The following is a 19,336-nucleotide window of genomic DNA, read 5'->3' as shown; positions in this document are numbered from 1 at the left end:
TTCCTTAAGACCCACCTTGAGTATCACCTCCTCCAAAAGCCTTTCCTGATTACCCCTCACGTTTCTGAATCCCCCGCCTGGCTTCAGAGCCCCTTCTGCTGGGGCACATCCCACTATGCCTATCTTTACCACTGGGACTCACCACGGGGTGTTAAAGTCGTCTGTTTTATGTCAATCTCCACCCCCATACAGAGATCTTTGAGGATGGAGATGTTCACTTATCTTTGTATCCCCAGCATCCTAGTACAGGACCTGCGATGAGACTGGCATTCAGCAAATCATTTGGGATTAACAAGCATATTTTCCCTGCACAGAGTTCCAGGCAGCGCAACACTGAAATGGACACCAGACTAGGAGAGTCAGGAAATCTGGCCTCTTCAAAGTTCAGATCTCAAACTGCCTAGTTACATGAACTTCATCATCTATTTACCCTTCCCCAGAAGAAAATCGTTCCTTCTGCCTAGTGTCCTGCCTCCACTACATGCATGCTGAGCTTTGGAAGCAATGACCCTGAACTTCAACAGCAATGCAGCTTTTTTGAAAACATGAGAAAACAGTGTGTTGCTTTCATACTTACTATCTATGATCCAGTTAAGAGAAATAAAGTCAGAGACATGCTTGGTAAGAAAAGTATTACTCAAAGCATTATCATTCTTCAACTGATTAGTTTTCTAAAAAAAAAAAATGGAGAACGTGAGTATCAGGTTTTCTCTTCAGAGGATCATTTGCTCTCTCAAACTAAGGCACGTCGATCTTAGAAGGTGCCAGCCAGAAAGGAAGTTTGCACAGTGGACCTGTCAGCACACACCTGCAGCGCGGCTGTGTTCTCCTCCGGTTCGTATCTTGGGGAACGATTTCCCGCTCCTCAGGTCAGCCAAAACGGTGATTTCCCTGTTTTCTCAAAGATCAGTATCTCCCCATTTCAATATCACAATGCTTTATAGTTCTAAGAAATTAAGCTCACTACTAAAGAAAAAAGTCTATTAAAGAAAACTAGGCAGGGCGCCTGGTGGCTCAGTCGGTTAAGCGTCTGCCTTCAGCTCAGGTCATGATCCCAGGGTCCTGGGATTGAGTCCTGCGTCGGGCTCCCTGCTCAGCAGGGACTCTGCTTCTCCCTTTGCCTCTGCCCCTCCCCCCCCACACACTCTCTCTCTCTCCCTCCCCTGCAAATAAATAAATTAAAAAACTTAAAAAAAAAAGGAAAAAGAAAACTGGGCTTGCTACATCTGGCAAAGTCATGCCATAAAGATGTATCTTGCTCAAATTCTTGCTCACACTGATTTCCACAGATCGAATTTCCCATAAATACTTGATCGTACTCCTATTCAATCACAAGGCAATGAATGGATAAATCAAATTAAAATATGGGTATCCAAAGAAATTCTTCTCATAAGGAGGGAACATAAATCTAAAGTACGCACTGGCAAGTCTGTCCCAGCTCAGAAGCTACAAATATTAATGTGAAGCTGTGCTGAACTTCTGTGCTTCCACAATACATTTTTTCTGAGAAATGTCTATATTTCTGCAAGATAATTATTTAATACCTTATTCCTGAAATGTCTGTTACTCATTTAAATAACAAGTCAACATTATTCAATCTGTACCATGTAAGCAAACCAACAGTGCTATCCCACACAGACTCTCCTTCTCACACCAATATAAAGTGTAACAGGACAGTTCTGCTGTTTCAAAAGCAGGCTATTTTAAGAACTCCACTTATTTTCCTCAGTTGTGACATGCTTCAGTTAATAAAAACAACAGTTAACACTTCTGATCTTTTAACATTGTATGCCAGGCACCAAGCTAAATACTTAACATACGCTAGTCCCATTTGATCCTCGTTTTTTAAAAAACGATTCTACATCTATTTCTCTTACTTTGATTTTATCAGTGAAGAAAGTGAGGCTTGGAGAAATAACTTCCCCAAAGGCACACAACTAGGGAAAGAGAACTGAGGTGCTAACCCCAGGCTGACTCCCGAGCCTGTGCCCCCCTCATGGCTACACCACATGACTGCAAAGCATCATGTGTTCACACACCCTGAATCTAGGTTGCCCAAGAGGCGCCAACTATGTTTACAGTGGAGTCAAAGCAAAACCCAGAACAATTTCATGGAAATGCTTGCTAGAATATGGCCAAGTGGATTTCTTTAGGTCTTTCCACAAATCTGTTGTTTGTGACCTGTTCAGGTGTCCAATTTACTAATTTGTCATCTTGCCCAGGGCAGAAGGAATTCTCTTCCAGGTGCTGTGGTTAAGAGACAAGCCCCCTGATCTTTCAACCACAGATATCAGGGAGTCATTTCCTACCCTCTGAAGACACCTGTGTACCTGCCCGTGTGTCCGTGAGCAGGGAAGAACGGGAAGCAGGGACTGAGTACTAGGTCACGCAGACAATGAAGAGCCTGGAGCACAACATCTAACAATGTTTACTCACCAACAGTTCAGATCCCAAACGCCTGATGAATTTGTCCTATTCTTTACCAGCAGAATTCTTCTTCAATTATGCAACTTTCATAACAGTTAAGTAACAGTAAACATTTTAATTCACCTAAATTAAATCTCTTCTTCTGAGTCTGGGACATAGAAGCATAACTCCTCACACGATGCTTGCAGTACAAACCTGGTCAATATTGAGGCGAAGTGGCATTAGGGACACTCGCAAGCAGCATTCCTGCGGTGACCTGCCGGACTCGGGGCGCACGTGTAATACTTTCACTGTCAACTAGGAGAGAAGAAAAACATTTTTTCCCCAAATGATATTACAACCTTGTTTTCACTCAAAAAGAAAAAACAGAATAAACAAAAGAAAAAAATCCCATTTCTATTCCTTATAGGAGAACTAAAAGTGGAACTGTTGCCCCTTTTTGTTTAAAGGCCTGAATCACACTTGTCTGGGGCACACACTCCCTGAAGAATCTCAGGAGAGATATGGGTTCTCTTTAGTGGGAAAGACGTAAACGACAGTGTGGTACACGCACTTCAGGATCCGCTGGGCCCCTGGAGGGAATCCGGAGAGCCACACTCCAAAGACAGCTTCTAGGACGTTTTCTTCTAGCAATCCTGAGCAAATCATTCCTATTCCACTAAAACTCACAAAGTGTTAGAAATCTGGAACACTGGGGCGCCTGGGTGGCTCAGTTGGTTAAGCGACTGCCTTCGGCTCAGGTCATGATCCAGGAGTCCCTGGATTGAGTCCCACATCGGGCTCCCTGCTCGGCAGAGTCTGCTTCTCCCTTTGACCCTCCCCCCTCTCATGTGCTCTCTCTCTCTCATTCTCTCTGTCTCAAATAATAAAAAAAAAAAAATCTTTAAAAAAAAAAACCAAGTATGCCAAAAAAATGAATAAAAAAAAAATCTGGAACACTTCCAGCAATACTAAATATTTTGTGTAGATCACAATGGACTTCCCATTTTCCTTGGGTATCAATATATTGGCAGTTAAAATTAATGGACCCTAAAAGTGACATGTGAAATAATTTTTAGGGGCACCTGGGAGGCTCAGTCATTAGGCATCTGCCTTTGGCTTGGGTCGTGATCCCAGGGTCCTGGGATCGAGCCCCACATCGGGCTCCCTGCTCGGTGGGAGGCCTGCTTCTCCCTCTCCCACTCCTCCTGCTTGTGTTCCCTCTCTCCCCCTCTCGCTGTCAAATAAAAAAAATAGAAAATAAATAAATCTTAAAAAATAATTTTCAAATAATAAAACTTTAAGGGGCACATGGGTGGCTCAGTCAAGCATCTGCCTTTGGCTCAGGTCATGATCCCAGGCTCCCGGGATCGAGTCCCACATGGGGCTCCCTGCTCAGCAGGGAGTCTGCTTCTCCCTCTGCCCCTCCCCCCAGCTCATGCTCGCTGTCTGAAATAAAACCTTTAAAAATTAATAATAAAACTTTAAGCAGCATATTTAAAAGGGATTTAAAAGCAGCATATTACTATTAAAAAAAAAAACAACCTTCCATTTTCCCCAATCTCAATCTTCTGCAGTTAGATACAATAAACACACTTTTCCAAAACAAATACACAACAGAACATATGAGGTCTTAAATCTTACCATGTTGGAATGAGCTTTTCGAGGCATTTCTTTACTGCAATACAGGTACAAAAACTTATTCATTTGTGATGTTGCCAGACGATCTCGAATTTCAAGATCCTGCACGACAAACACCTGCCGGGAGACTGGGTGCTCTAAGAGGCCAGAGTCAGACTCAGGCTTGCAAGGCGGGTAGACCTCGTGCTGAAACTTCACCTTCACAGAGAAGAAAGAACACACAACCATTTTTACCTTTTATTTAAATTAGATTTCTTCTTTAAAATGCAAAATATCACCCATCACTTGCTGTTTCAGAGAACAACAGAACAGTCCTTCATTTGTTCACTTTATTGATCTACGTGTGCCTCACCACACAAGCATGAGCTCAAGCATATCTCTTACTTGATCTTGGCAAAATCCCTATCCTTTTCAAGCAAAACCCTAAGAATAATACACAAAATTATCATCTTGCATACCCATGAAATTGCTCGAAAAAGAATCAGTGGAGGCAATGTTCAAGTTCCAAAGCGGGGGGCAAGGATACAATGAAATGCATGGGATCCTCATCACTACGATACTCCCGTGTTAAGTGCCCTAAGACACTGGGCACAATCCCAGACACGCTCAAAGAACTGAACGCGTATGATGTCACTGGCGACCTGGACGTACTGGTCTCTAGACATTCATGGAGGACCTGACACAGGACCTATCCGCCGGCAGCCCTCCCAGGTAGATCCTCCAGGGCAGTGGTTCCCCAAGTGTAGTCGTGGGAAAGGTAGTATCAGAATCACCTGGGAACTCATTAAAAATGCAAATTCATGGGCCCCACCTCATACTGATTCAGAAACTCTGGGGCCCAGCAACTTGTGTTTTAACAAGCCCTCGAGGGGATTCTGATGCTTGCTCAACTCTGAGAGACACTCCTCTAGGGACAGCCTGGGAAAACAAAAACAAAACAAACCCCTCAAACTTCTCGGAACATTTGAGAAAGCAAAGGTAGAAGTTTTACAAGACCCCTGCATTTTTCCAATCCAAAGGGCTGGCCCTTAGGGCTCAAAACCACAAGGCTGGGGAGTACCCAAGGAACCCCCATTAATGCTCCTACGTCAGGGGCTTTTTCCTTTCAAAATACTATCTTACCTTGCTTAACTGTATTTCCATTAAAAAGTCATGGTTTCTTCCTTTTCCCCCACATGCCATGTTACGTCCATGCCTCGCGGGAGTGTGAGAAGGTGAACTGTGGGGACTGCTATAAATGGAGAATTAAAAAAACAAAAAAACATAAAAACTTTTGTTAAAGGAAATATTCAAAGAAAGGCAATGAATGACCTCAGGAAAAATAGAAAGACAAAAAGAGAAAATAATATTACAGAACTATCAACACACTGCCACAAACTGCATTTCTCTATATCAAAGCCACATCTTTATGCTTCGGAGACACTGAGAACATGAATTTTATTACTGCCGTTGCGGCAATCAGCTGCCTGCTAAATATTTAGAACTACAGAAAAACCTAACTATGGTGTTGGTGTTCATATAACAGGACACGGAAAAATGAGACCTCCTGAGAAGTTCCTTAGTACTTCAGAAACTCCTTACAGTCAGAGTACAAGTCCTAAAAATCCCAATCGATATAGAAAAGGAAGTTTTTTTTTTTTAAAGATTTTATTTATTTATGTGACCGAGAGAGAGATAGGGAGAGCAGGAACACAAGCAGGGGGAGTGGGAGAGGGAGAAGCAGGCTTCCCGCGGAGCAGGGAGCCCGATGCGGGCCTCGATCCCAGGACCCTGGGATCATGACCTGAGCTGAAGGCAGACGCTTAACGACTGAGCCACCCAGGCGCCCCTAGAAAAGGAAGTTTTTAAAAATCACTTTTTTTTTTTTTAAGATTTTGTTTATTTGACAGAGAGAACATGAGCAAGAGAGCAGAAGCAGGGGGAGCAGCAGAGGCAGAGGGAGCAGCAGACTCCCCGCTGAGCAGGGAGCCCGATGCGGGGCTCGATCCCAGGACCCTGGGATCATGACCTGAGCCGAAGGCAGATGCTTAACCCACTGAGCCACCCAGGTGCCCCTAAAAATCACTTTTAAATAGAAAGTCTCTGCACTGTTGTGCCAAAGATTACCCTTCCCTGAAACCTTTTCTGATCCTCCCACCCTAATGAGAATGTTCCCTCCCACTGCCCCTAGGACTAGGCTGGCTAGTCCTCTTCTAGCTCCACCAAACAACACACTCATTTAAGTACTTCAGGAGCATCACCCCCTTGCCCAGAACTCTGCTGGAGGCCAGAGATTTAGAGCCATGCCTGGTCCCTGCCCTGAAGCACATGCTTCACTTCATTGCCCTCATCTGCTTACATAATGGTCCTTTTGAATGGAGGGCAGGGTGTGGGTCTTATTTTTTTAAGATTTTATTTATTTATTTGAGAGCCAGAGAGCGCAGGAGAGAGCCCATGAGAGAGCGCAAGAGAGAGCCCAGGAGAGAGCCCAAGAGAGAGAGCCCAGGAGAGAGCGCAGGAGAGAGCGCAGGAGCAGGGAGGAGAAGAGAGCCCAGGGGCAGGGAGGAGGAGAGAGCGCAGGGGCAGGGAGGAGGAGAGAGCGCAGGGGCAGGGAGGAGGAGAGAGCGCAGGAGCAGGGAGGAGGAGAGAGCGCAGGGGCAGGGAGGAGGAGAGAGCCCAAGAGAGAGCCCAGGAGAGAGCTCAGGGGCAGGGAGGAGGAGAGAGCGCAGGGGCAGGGAGAAGGAGAGAGCCCAGGAGAGAGCGCAGGGGCAGGGAGAAGGAGAGAGCCCAGGAGAGAGCACAGGGGCAGGGAGGAGGAGAGAGCGCAGGAGAGAGCGCAGGAGAGAGCCCAGGAGAGAGCTCAGGAGAGAGCTCAGGAGAGAGCTCAGGAGAGAGTGCAGGGGCAGGGAGGAGAGAGTGCAGGGGCAAGGAGGAGGAGAGAGTGCAGGGGCAAGGAGGAGGAGAGAGTGCAGGGGCAGGGAGGAGGAGAGAGCCCAAGAGAGAGCCCAGGAGAGAGCCCAGGAGAGAGTGCAGGGGCAGGGAGGAGGAGAGAGCCCAGGAGAGAGTGCAGGGGCAGGGAGGAGGAGAGAGTGCAGGGGCAGGGAGGAGGAGAGAGCCCAGGAGAGAGCCCAGGAAAGCGCCCAGGAGAGCACAGGAGCTGGGAGGAGGAGGGGCAGAGGGAGAGTCAGAAGCAGGCTCCTCGCTGAGCAGGGAGCCCTGAGCAGGGAGCCCGATGCGGGGGCTGGATCCCAGGACCCCGGGACCATGATCTGAGCTGAAGGCAGACAGTTAACCCACTAAGCCACCCAGGAGCCCCTGGGTCTTATTCATTTTAGTGAATGTGCCTCTAACACAGGCTCCGGCACATGGTAGGTACCCAAGATATTTTGCTGAATGGAAATCACTTAAGTCACCATATTTCAGTAAATATATAAACAATACAACTAAGTTTACAAATGAAAAGTTTTAACATTAAAAGAGTAACATTTAAATTACATAGTTTTCAGTACTACTTTATTAATAATTCTTAAAATGACAAATTCTGGGGCGCCTGGGTGGTTCAGTCGGTTAGGCATCTGTCCTCGGCTCAGGTCCTGATCCCGGCGTCCTGGGATGGAGCCCCACATCACGCTCCCTGCTCCGCGGGGAGTCTGCTTCTCCCTCTGTCCCTCACCTTGGCTCATGCTCTCTCCCACGTGTGCTGGCTCTCTCTCTCAAATAAGTAAAATCTTTTAAAAAATGACAAATTCTTTTTCTAAGAAAAGAAAATAATGGCTTGTAAAAAACAACAAAAACAAAAAAACAACTTATGTAGAAATCAACTTACATGTAACTTTTAGCTGGAGAAGTAGGAGGGACTGTTCCAAAATCCTTTCCTCCATAAAGATGCCAAACAAGAGAGACTTCTTTAACGACATAGCGAACGACAGGGATGGGAAAGTGCAATGGAGCTTTGCCCGTGTCCGTCTTCTTAGCGGGTTGACTAAAGTAATTTTCCTTTATTACGATTGCATCATCGACCATCACTTTTACAACTGGCTCTTCCTCCTTCTCCTAAAATAAACAGGGAACACACACGGTCTTGTCTCAGTAGAAACCACTGATTATTCTGCATATCTCAAGATTTCTTGACTCTGCATTCTTTCTAATAGCAATATCGATATATGAAATGGGCAAGTACTGATATTAATCATCACACTGGATATTCTGCATTATTCAGCAACAAATGGACTTTCTGTTCTATGTAAATCACTCCACAAAGGAGTCTTTCATAGTCTTCAATCTAGCTTTTACCATTTGATAATAAAAAGGCACAGATTTAGTGGGTGTGGGCTGATATGGGTATGTATCTGGTGTGTATATGTTTGTTTATAGTTATTTAATTCAAAGTCAATACTACATTCCAAATTTAACATACTTCAACATAATGACCAAATTACCATGATCCTAATAATGAAGTTATCCTGAGTTTGACTGCTTTTATTTTTTTTTAATTTCCCAGGATGCAGTAAAACAAATACATTCAGCAAGTTACTACTGAGCAGTTTAATATGTATATAAGCTAAATGGTGATTCATGAAGTTCAATTCCAGCACCAATGCTTAACCATTCTAGTGAACTGTGCATTCATTACATCCAGACCATGCTCTTTAAATGGAAGCATGATTCTCACATGGCAATTACACTTATCAACCATCATCAGCCTTCACATAAACCATGTCTTACCTTTCCCAATTCTTGGACTAGCAACTCTAGATAGCACTCCTTTCACCATTTCCTTGCCCTGAAGAGCTAACTATGTACAACATCCGTAGTTTAATAATCTATGTAGAGAATTTCGCCCTGAAACTAATAATACACTATATGTTAACTAACTTGAATTTAAATAAAATCTAAAAAAGTTATTTTTTAAATTTTGCAAACATTGAGCATTCTTCTGAGTTTTAGAGCGATGTGTCACAGAAGTAATAAAGTATAGTAAACATTTGCAAAGCCTCAATAATAAATTACAAAATGAAGTCACTGTGAACTGCCAAGAGTTATAAAAAAAAATCTGAAGGCTGTTTCTCAGGTACCCTTTGGTCAATTCAACCTGTAACACTACCCTAAGGCCTCAATTATATTATCCATTTATTACCTGAATGTTTGCTCTTGGTGCAAAAAGAATGCAAAAGTCGTCATTCTCAGTGGGCGCACCTGCCATTGCATCACTAATCAAGTGGTGTGTGAATGAGGTGTAAGGAGGGCCAGGCTCCTGGGATGTGTTCCCACTCTCATCTGGAAACAGGAAGAGGTCTGAACAACAGGGCTCCTGAGTTTGAGATTTTTCATCCAAAACACCTAGGTAAAAAAGAATACAACACTCAATTTTGGCACATTTTGAACAGTAATGCTTAGTAAACATTTTAACCACATGTCAGATACACACTATATTGAAATGTTTTCACCTGCAATATCTCATTTATTTCTTACAACCCTCCAATTACTAATAAAAAGACTGATATAAATGATGGTCTCAAAAGTCATAGTGAGTCTCCTCTTAGTTATTTCGCATTAGAGAAGCTCAGAAATTTGGCAGCAGGGGGTTAGTGTTGATTGGAGTTTTGTTTAAGCCAGAACTGCATTCTGACAACTCTGTCCTGTGGGTGGAGATCTGGAAACTTCCAGAGCAATACTGTAAGGGTAGGAACAACTGGTAACATCTGGCAGTGCCTCCCCTAAAACTACAGGAAATCTCTGCTTGGGGGGGGGGGGCGGAAACAGAGGCCAAGCAGGTCTCTGGCCAGGGAGTGGTGCCCTACAATCAACAGACTACTTTGTGGGGCGATGGATACCCAAACGGGCTACCTGTTCTCAGGTAGCTGTCAATGTGGTTCACGACTGCATGCATGACAAAATTTGTATTGTGAACATACATCTTTATGCATTTTTAATACATAGTAGATCCACTAATTCTTTTTCCATTCTGTCAGTCATTCCAATTACTGTGATAAGGACTGAGAACGTGAAGATGAATAATGTGACATTTTAGCCTCAAGAGGCTCAAGAGGCTCACAGACCAGATTTTAAATTCTTCTATGGCAGCACCTTGGACTTACTCATCCTTTATAAGTGCCTAGTGCACCTGAATATTGAAGCTGCTCAGTAAATATTCATGAAACATTCTTTCCCACCTAAGTAGGTTAGCTGCTAATATTACAGATAATGTAATATGTAGGAAGCTAAAAGTTCCTATTTGTTTCCTGAGTTCTAATTTATGCTAAATTAGAATAAAACAATTTAACCCTAAACTTTGATAATACCATGAAATAATTTTTCAAAAATTAAGATTTCAGAACATATAGAAATGACTATGTTTATTCGATTAGAAAAAAATATTTTTTAGATAGATGCTTCAAAGTATTTAGATGCTCCCAGCTGGCTTTCAAGGCTCTCCCACTGGCTGGTTCCTCCCTGCTTATCCAACTTTGCTGGCCAATTCTTTCCAATGAGAAGGGAGCTTCTGTTCCAGTAAGAGCTTGAGCTGCAAGATAATTAAGGCTTCTGCATGCTTCTGCGCCTCTATCAACATTCATGACCTTGCCAAGACTACCTTCTCTCTCTTCTCCATATACCTAAACCCCAGCCACTCTTTAAAATTAAGCCAACTTGGGCGCCTGGGTGGCTCAGTCATTAAGCGTCTGCCTTAGGCTCAGGTCATGATCCCAGGGTCCTGGGATTGAGTCCTGCATCGGGCTCCCTGCTCGGCGGGAAGCCTGCGTCTCCCTCTCCCACTCCCCCTGCTTGTGTTCCTGCTCTCGCTGTCTCTGTCAAATAAATAAATAAAATCTTTAAAAATTAAATTAAGCCAACTCCTCTCACTTTCACTGACAATTCCAATCCCTTCCAACCAGTAGTTGAGGATGTGACACACTCTGAAGTGCTTTCTCATGTCATTTCACAATCACTCTAAGTAAGAACATCAGTCTGGCTTAGTGCCGATCTGTGTTATGAAACTCTAAGCTAACAGAAAAGATAAGCTTTGTCTTTCATTTCATCTGTAACCCCCACAACACCCTGGCCAGTGGTTATTTGTCTACTAGACGCTCAATCAACACAAGCCGATTGACTAATAAATATCCACCAAAACTCAGACTTGTCTTTTTATTAAGTTACTCACTGCAGAATTTGTAAGCGTACAAAGAACATAAACCTCAAGTGAGGCCCCAGTGCTCTTGGGGAGGAAGGCCTGGCCCATCCTACCGTTGGCCTGGGCCTGTGCGGACGCGGCGGCCTGCTGCAGGTCAACCTCCTCCATAGCGTCACTCATCAGATCGCGTAACATCTGCTGGTCTGCTTCAGGAAGTACTGGACCTTGTGAGGATGAGCGACCGCTGGAATCTACCTACAGCCAAAACACCTAATTAAAAATAACTGAAAATGCTGTAAGAAGCAAACTACTCAGCATGAGGTTGTCCTAGAAACACGTGGCATTTTACAAAGACACCAGAAACAGGAACGCAGCCATCGTTCTACCTTCTGCCCGGCAGCTGCAGCCTTCTAGGCTGTTAGCATCATCACCACCCCAATGACTACTGGCCAACAGAAATAAATGTGCCATCACCTCAAAGCCAGCACCATGAGCCGGGATGGTGGAAAGCGCGCACACTAGAGGAGACAGAAGCTAAGAACACTGCAGTGAGGCCTGGGGAGAAGCGCTCTCCTGCAGAGCGGGAGCTGCTCAAATCTAGCAGCTGCACCAACTCTCACCCCATGGACACAAAGCCACTGGGGGTCAGAGTCTCATGTCCTGAAATGGACGGACACCGAAAGATAGTACGGGGCACACAGGGCAGGGGAAATCTACTAAGTGGGGACTCACAGGGTTCAACTCCAGCGCTGATGCTTAACTATTTTGGTTAGTGAACTGTGGGTTCATTAAATCCAGACCATGCTTTTTAAATGGGAGTATGACTCTAAAATGGAAAGATCTAATTTGAAAGGGATAATTTAAAGTAACTTTTAATAAACTGGAGAATGTTTTTACAAAGAACATAAACAGTGGAGAGGGAGGGTCATGAATTGCCTTCTTATCAGTGAGAAGACAGCAAAAGCAAGGAGTCAAAACCCAAAGCATAACACGAAGTGTAAGAGCATCTGAACAAGATAAGGACTTTCACTAGGGGCTCCATTATCTAAGAGACTGAGAATCCTGTTCACAGAGCAGGCCACGATAAAGAATGAAAAAGCACTAAAAAGTTAAAAATGCTAAACAAACCAGACATTGTTCAATCTGTACATAAGAGAGGACAGAGAGGTGACAGTTGGGGGCATAAGAAAGCGGCGACCCAGAAATCAAAGTATCTGGTTTTGTTGCTAATTCTATTAATTTGGGTAAATAGCCTAATTCTCTGGGTTTTAACTTACTCATCTATAAAATGGAGATGATAATCTTTAACCTATCACACTGAATTCAAAGAAATCACAAACGAGAAAATATACTGAAAACCCAACAGAATCATATGTAACAAACAAAAGACAACCTAAGTCTTCTGGTAATAATACTAACACTGGTATCTCCTCTCCTAAGCATTTATACATACAACTGGCACAGAACAAGCTCTTACAATGCTAAATGTTTTCTTTCTTCCTGGAGGGGAGATGAAAATAACTCAAGTCTGGAAGAAAGTATTCTGTTGGCCGAGAAGATTAATGTTCTGAAACAAAGAACACCAAACAGAATGGTTTTCCAAAAAGGCCTACGGAATCACCTTTCCAGACGCATCACTCTGAAGGTAAAGAACAGGTGATTTTTCAAAGTTTCTTTTCTACCTCATGACTGTCATGAAGACCTCACTGACGCACACACATCACACCCGTGGCTGAAAGGTGTCCGGGGTGAGTTAGTTCTAATAAAAGATGTTGCTGGCTATACCTTCATCTTTCTGTGAGGGGCTCCAGGCTTCATCTCCACCTTGTTTGCTGCATGTAAGTCCCCGTAGCTTGCAATGTACTGAATGAGATTCATTAAAGCAGCACAAGAGTCCGAGCACGTTCTGATATGGACAATGTCACTGGAACAGTGTAGCTCGAAGCGCGGCTCAGTCTGGATGGACACAAGGGAAAAGAAATGAACAGGTTTTTCAAACAAGAGCTAAAAATTTCTTGTTTTGCATAGGCTTACATTAAATAAAACAGAACAGAATTTTACTTGCCACAGGAAATGTATATTTATAATTATATCCTAATTTTAAAATATTTTATCTACTTTTGACCAAAATAATTTTATAATAAATTCAATTATTCTTTGGTCTCTCTTATAAAAAAGAGGGGTCAAGGGCGCCTGAGTGGCTCAGTCATTGGGCGTCTGCCTTCGGCTCAGGTCATGATTTGGGATCGAGCCCCACATCGGGCTCCCTGCTCGGCAGGAAGCCTGCTTCTCCCTCTCCCACTCCCCCTGCTTCTGTTCCTCTCTTGCCATCTCTCTCTGTCAAATAAATAAATAAAATCTTAAAAAAAAAATAGAAGTAAAAATTTCCATTTATTTTAATAACTTACTTGCTCTCCATCAGAATCAGATTTCACTGCAGTTATGGTTAATTCCAAAAGCCCCATATCCATCACACGAACATAATCTAAAATTTTTTAAATTAACAAAATATCTGAGTAAAGCTTTCAAAAAATACATATCCAACCAACAACGTAATAAAACTAGCATCTCTTTAAAATTCATGGCAGTTAGTGGTACAAATATTTAGAATGGAATGGAAATATAGTTTCATCCTATAAAAGTTCTACAATTCCATTTTACTTAGGAACAAAATTAATCTTATATTAAATAGAGTACATATAATTTGATGCACTTAACTGATGTTCTAAGGACATTACAACTTCAAACTGGTATTTAATAAAATCTTTAGTTCAATAGCACTATTCCAGAGTTCAAATGCTCTAAAATATTCATACAAAAACTAAAGAACATTCATGTATCTCAGATTTTGTTTTTCAACTCTTACCTCTACTCAAATTTATAGTAACAGTATTACACTTGTCAGACAAATGCAGAGCAGCTTCATCCAAGATTATTCTGAGGAAACAATATAAAATCAACATCGAAAAATTAACTGAATATATGACACGTGATCATGACATACTTCACTGTATCATTCTTCTGATATACAAGTTATCAAAGTCATATGTAGTTTCTTACAAGTGGCATCTAACATTTCCTTAAAACTCAGTTTGAGTGCTAGAAATATTTAAATGGTGTAAAGAATGAGACTGAATCATCAGCTCAAATTAATTTAAATTTTCAGCATTTTTTAATAGATCTAAATTATCTAAATTATGAAAATAAAGTGTTATCAGGTAGTATAGGAAGGAAATTTAGATTTCTGTTTTTAAAAGTAAACTATCAATCTCAGGAATTCATTTCCTCCCTAAAAATAAAAAACAGTGATAAATAGAAGAGATGGGACAAATCATTTGAAAATGAAAAATTGAAAACCTGGATAAAGGGACATGACTACAAGTAAAAGAATGCTAATTTTCAACAAAAGGTTGGGACTTCAAAGACTTCAGGTGAACAACAGTTCAGTTAGCATGTTTGAAACAGCTGCATTTAGCAGATAGTTAAGTTTACCCAGGCACCTGAGAGTAGATGAGGATTTGTCCAAGGCCACACTACTCGAAATGCTGAAGGTTTCCACAGTGAGAAGAGATCGGATCGGCAAATAAAGAGGCCTAATACCAAAAAGAAACAAACAACATCAGTCTGCTAAAACAACAGAAACTCCCTTAAAAGAGCATTTTGAACCTTAACTCTACAATTTGAATTATGCATTTTTTCAAAACAGTACACATTTTGAATAAACCTTTATTTTGTCCAACTTGTGAACTGACCTATAATCAAGTGCACAGCTCCAGAGGTGAACGTGAAAAGTTGTAAATGAAGTTGGAGGATTATATCCCAGAACAGGTTCATCAGCAATATTCAAGAAGTATAAAATCTGTAATCACAAAAATATAAAATGCCCTGCTTTAGAAGAAAAAAAAAGTAGTTGTGACCAGGATATCTTTAGACCAATGTAAAATATCTCACAGAAAAAGCAACCATTTATTGGGGGTGTGGGTGGGGAATCAATGCCAAAAGGAAAAAAAAAATCATCATTTTGAACTAATTCATTTTAAAACGTATTTGCAAAACCACTCAAGTTTGAAATGAAGAGAGTCCCATCTGACAACTGCAATGCTACAGAAGTCTTGAGAAAATCGTATCTTCTCAAAGATATGATTCATATCAAAATCATTATACAAACTAAAGTATGTATAACATGCTTGCATATTATTTTGCTTGGGACAATTCTTGAAAAAAATAAACTTTGCTAAAGATTACTTAACACTCCATCTGGTTTTCTATGTAATCCACTTTTGGGAAAAGTTATTTTTCCTTAAATTATACCTAGCTCAGTCTGAAAACCAGATCCTCTAACATCCATTCTCCTGTATTTCTATCTAAATGAGGTTAGATTAAACCTCCCCCTTACAACTGAGTTCAGTGTTCACACCAACCATCTCTCTACCCTTGCTACACAGATCTAAGTCTCAGGTTTCCTAAATGCTTTTATGAAAGCACTCTGAAAACTTTCAGGTATAAAATATTTTATTATTTTCCAGCACAAAGAAAAAGTTCCTCTAAGGAAAATGAACAAGAGTCACAGTGTACTAATTTTCATTCTCAATAGAAAAGAACCAACTGTATTTCATTAATCAAACACTGGAGATTAATTACAGAAATGCCTCAAAGCATGTCATTGGCCTAGGGAATAACCGTGAAATTATGGCACGTACGGAGTGAGCACAAGTCAATACATCATTTGCTGCTCCTCTATGCCTGGTGCTCTACAGGTTCTGGGACACAGAGTGCCTTCCCTTAAATGACTTAAAAGATAACTCTGTCTTTGAGATGTTTAGGGTCAAAACTTTAAGGTAAAAAATCAATTTCGTTCTGGAGTGGTGATAATGTTCTATTTCCTAACCTAAGAGGTGGTTATATAGGAGTGTTTACTTCAACGATATTTCTATGCACACTGATCATTTCCAATTTGTGACTTTACAGTCTGTGTATTACATGTCAATATAAAGTAAAAAGTAAATCAATATGTACATAACAACTCGTACCTGCTCATGCCAGCTAAGCCCAGAAGGAAGCATTCTGTGCTGGAGTGTGGCTCCTTTCAACCCCACAGCAATGAGAAATTCCTGTACAGATGACACAAAAAATTACACTAATCACCTACATAACCCTCTAATTCAAAACTCGGAAAGTTTTTCTAAGAAAATAAATGTGTTGCTTTTATGCAATCACTTTTAGCTAGTAATCAAATGAACGGCAAGTCTTTAATGGTATAAAAGTACAAAACACAAACCTTTGTATTGGACTCTGATTTATCAGATAGTATTTTAACTGCAACGGAGAGCATATTCAAAGTGTCTCCTGCAACACCATCTGAAGAAGCTCTACTGAGGCCATCTTCTTCAGAGGAATAAATAGTAGGTTCCAACCAGTGTGGGCGGGTTGAACTGGGCAGTCGTGTTTCCGTAGGAAGAATCACTCCATCTACTATGCCTACATCGACAATGAAGCGACAATGTAACAAAATGATAACCTGAAATTAGTTCACAGACTTTCACAACTCAAAACAAAAATCCCTATGCTTCCACTGAATATACTATAATCCTGGGGGCAAAATGACCAAGAACCAGCTTGGCATTAATAATCTATACCTCTCTGCTAATGGTGGTATGACTGATAGTACCCTACTTTAAAAAAAAGAAAAATTAAGAAGAAATGCTAGGAAAATTAAATAGAAAAAGCTGATAAGCATTAAGACTGTGCAAAGTATTGTTTTCTACACTTTGGGGGGAAAAAAGGAATGTGTGAGTATCTTCTATTCACAGGGTAACAGGGAATGTACTCAAAAGATGGTAAATTCCTTTTGTTACCAAAAGGAAATGCTGCTTAAGAGAGAGTAATGAATGTAAAGTCCCATCAACTCGTCAGTGGATAGTAAGATACAGCACATCCATAAAATGGAATATTTGTCAATAAAAGGAATAAAATATTAATACACTCGGATGAACCTTGAAAACATCATGCCAAATTAAAGACGCCAGTCACAAAAGACTATATATTATATCATTCCATAACATCCAGAATACACAACCCACAGAGGCAAAGTAGATTAGAGGTTATTTAGTGCTGGGGGGTGGGGGGTGGGGGGTGGGAGGTGGGAGGGCCATGGGAGGTTACAACTGAAGGGTGCACAGCCTCTTTTGGGGATGATGGAAAGGTTCTAAAGTTGATTGTGATGCTGGTTACAACAACTCTGGGAAATACTGAAAACCACTGAAATGGATAGTTTAAATGGGTGAATTGTATGGTACATGAACTACTGCACCTCAATAAAGTTGTTGCCCAGAAAAACCATAAAGTCAACATAAGTATTACTCTGCCAGTGGAATCAGAACACCCCAGAGAAAATAATTTCTAATATGAGAGTTCTGTTCTCAATAGATTTTCCTTATTAGGGGGCACCTGGGTGGCTCAGTCGGTTAAATGTCTGCCTTCAGTTCAGGTCATGATTCCAGGGTCCTGGGATGGAGCCCCACGTCAGGCTCCCTGCTCAGTGGGGAGTGTGCTTCTCCCTCTCCCCCTCCCCCACCTGTTGCACACTCTCTCCCAAATAAATCTTTAAAAAAAACTTTATTAAACAAAATTTCAATGGGTCTGAACAGAGGTGAACAGAACACACATTCAACATGTGTCCTACCTTTGTGGTACAGACTGAGACTACTGGAATGAAGGCAGATGTAGTGCTTGTCATCACAGCCTTCATACTTGGTCACACAAAACAACGAACCACTGCTGAACTCTAACCAGAATTCGCCATGTTTATTTTCCAACAGCTCTCCATTATCTTGCTAATAAAAAGGTCAGAAAAACATAGAAGTTGTTATTTAAATGCAGAAAAGTCAGAATGCCCCTTGGGTTGCTCCTTCCTGATTCAGCCTAGAAGATTCTCCCACATGGCAGCAAAGCAGTCTGATTCTCAAACCACGCAACATGGTTGCATGAAATGCTATGCAGGGTCCTCTCTGCAGAATGAATCCCTGTACTTCACCCTCCTCTCTAACAGGTAAATTACTAGTGATCACCTCGGCAGCAGAACCAGCACATTTGCCAAAAGAAGGTCCACACAAGGTCTGTCTTGTGATCCGCAGTGAAATGCTTCCTCTCCAAAGCCACTGTCACTGCGGAACCTTTCTCAGGCACTGAAACAACCTCCCGCCACCTCAATGACGGCAGGTATAATCACGGTACATTTAAAATAAGATATACCTGAAACACTTTGGCTTTGCAAATCCTTACCCTGACATCTGTAAACACTGCCATTAGTCCATGGTTAATACTCAGAAGAACCGAGAGAAAACTCTGCGAGTTCTTGTTCTGAGAGTCTAGTTTTTTTTTCCTACGGGAACGATAGTTGGGATCAACAGTAGAAAAATACTGCAATGTCTCCTCCTCAGATCCACTCTCCTCATCTGTGAGAAATAAATGTCATAGTGATATGGTTTGGACAGCTACGGAAATAGAATAGCAACTGGAATATTATCATAAAAAATACTTATTTTGCAACCTTTTTATCAAGAATCTGGCATGACAATAAAAATATACTTTCTGTATTTTTCTCTTTCCCACTGAACTTAAAACAATGTACATACTATCACTATAAAGATAATATATTTAATTGATAATATTCTCAATATGTAGATAGAAGTGGAGAAATACTATAAATTACTATATTATAAAATATAGTTAGTTACAAGGGGAAAATAGCCAAGAAACATTTTAAAATCTATCAATTGAAAAGGTTACTACTTTACTGCTAAACCTGGCATTTTAAGTTAGAACAAATTTAAAATATATTACCGTAGTGAGCTGTGGATTTAAATGGACTAAAACTATCTTTGTTGAAGGTATTAATCAGCTGACTGGCTACAGAAAGACCAATACCATAGGAAATATTTTCAAATGTCTCCACTGGTGAAGGAGCTGTTGGTTCCCACAGCAGCAAGTCATTAAAGATCCTATGGAAGACAAAAGTTGAAAAATACATAACTCATAGTTCAACTGAAGGTAAACTCAAGAACATGTCTTTAAGAAGTCACATGAATAATAATTTTTCTAAATGGGAAATAGAAACTAGATCCTACAAAGGAGGTTTTTTTTTTTTTTTTTTAAGTATTAATTATGTCCTTTCAATGGAAA

The 19,336-nt window shown here is 41.3% G+C and overlaps 1 protein-coding gene across 4 annotated transcripts in view; it reads right to left on the bottom strand.

Moving 5' to 3' along the window:
- The window catches only part of ATG2B (autophagy related 2B), an 83,732-nt gene that overhangs the window by 17,273 nt on the left and 47,123 nt on the right, over window positions 1-19,336 (bottom strand). For 3 of the 4 annotated variants that reach the window (XM_027569916.2, XM_027569914.2, XM_035727931.1), the window contains 16 exons: window positions 18,998-19,155; window positions 18,437-18,609; window positions 17,838-17,988; window positions 16,434-16,633; window positions 16,186-16,266; window positions 14,908-15,014; window positions 14,656-14,748; window positions 14,022-14,092; window positions 13,564-13,640; window positions 12,941-13,111; window positions 11,269-11,410; window positions 9,164-9,366; window positions 7,853-8,079; window positions 5,170-5,278; window positions 4,051-4,245; window positions 2,623-2,724 (listed from right to left, as the gene is read on the bottom strand). In XM_027569916.2, the coding sequence (XP_027425717.1) occupies window positions 2,623-2,724; window positions 4,051-4,245; window positions 5,170-5,278; window positions 7,853-8,079; window positions 9,164-9,366; window positions 11,269-11,410; window positions 12,941-13,111; window positions 13,564-13,640; window positions 14,022-14,092; window positions 14,656-14,748; window positions 14,908-15,014; window positions 16,186-16,266; window positions 16,434-16,633; window positions 17,838-17,988; window positions 18,437-18,609; window positions 18,998-19,155 (2,260 nt within the window). The remainder of the gene's footprint in view (window positions 1-2,622; window positions 2,725-4,050; window positions 4,246-5,169; window positions 5,279-7,852; window positions 8,080-9,163; window positions 9,367-11,268; window positions 11,411-12,940; window positions 13,112-13,563; window positions 13,641-14,021; window positions 14,093-14,655; window positions 14,749-14,907; window positions 15,015-16,185; window positions 16,267-16,433; window positions 16,634-17,837; window positions 17,989-18,436; window positions 18,610-18,997; window positions 19,156-19,336) is intronic. The other variant, XM_027569915.1, reaches the window with a different exon arrangement.

Source organism: Zalophus californianus, chromosome 6 (assembly GCF_009762305.2).
Source record: "Zalophus californianus isolate mZalCal1 chromosome 6, mZalCal1.pri.v2, whole genome shotgun sequence".
NCBI classification, from domain to species: Eukaryota; Metazoa; Chordata; class Mammalia; order Carnivora; family Otariidae; genus Zalophus; species Zalophus californianus.
This window is presented reverse-complemented; position numbering and strand designations above follow the sequence as displayed.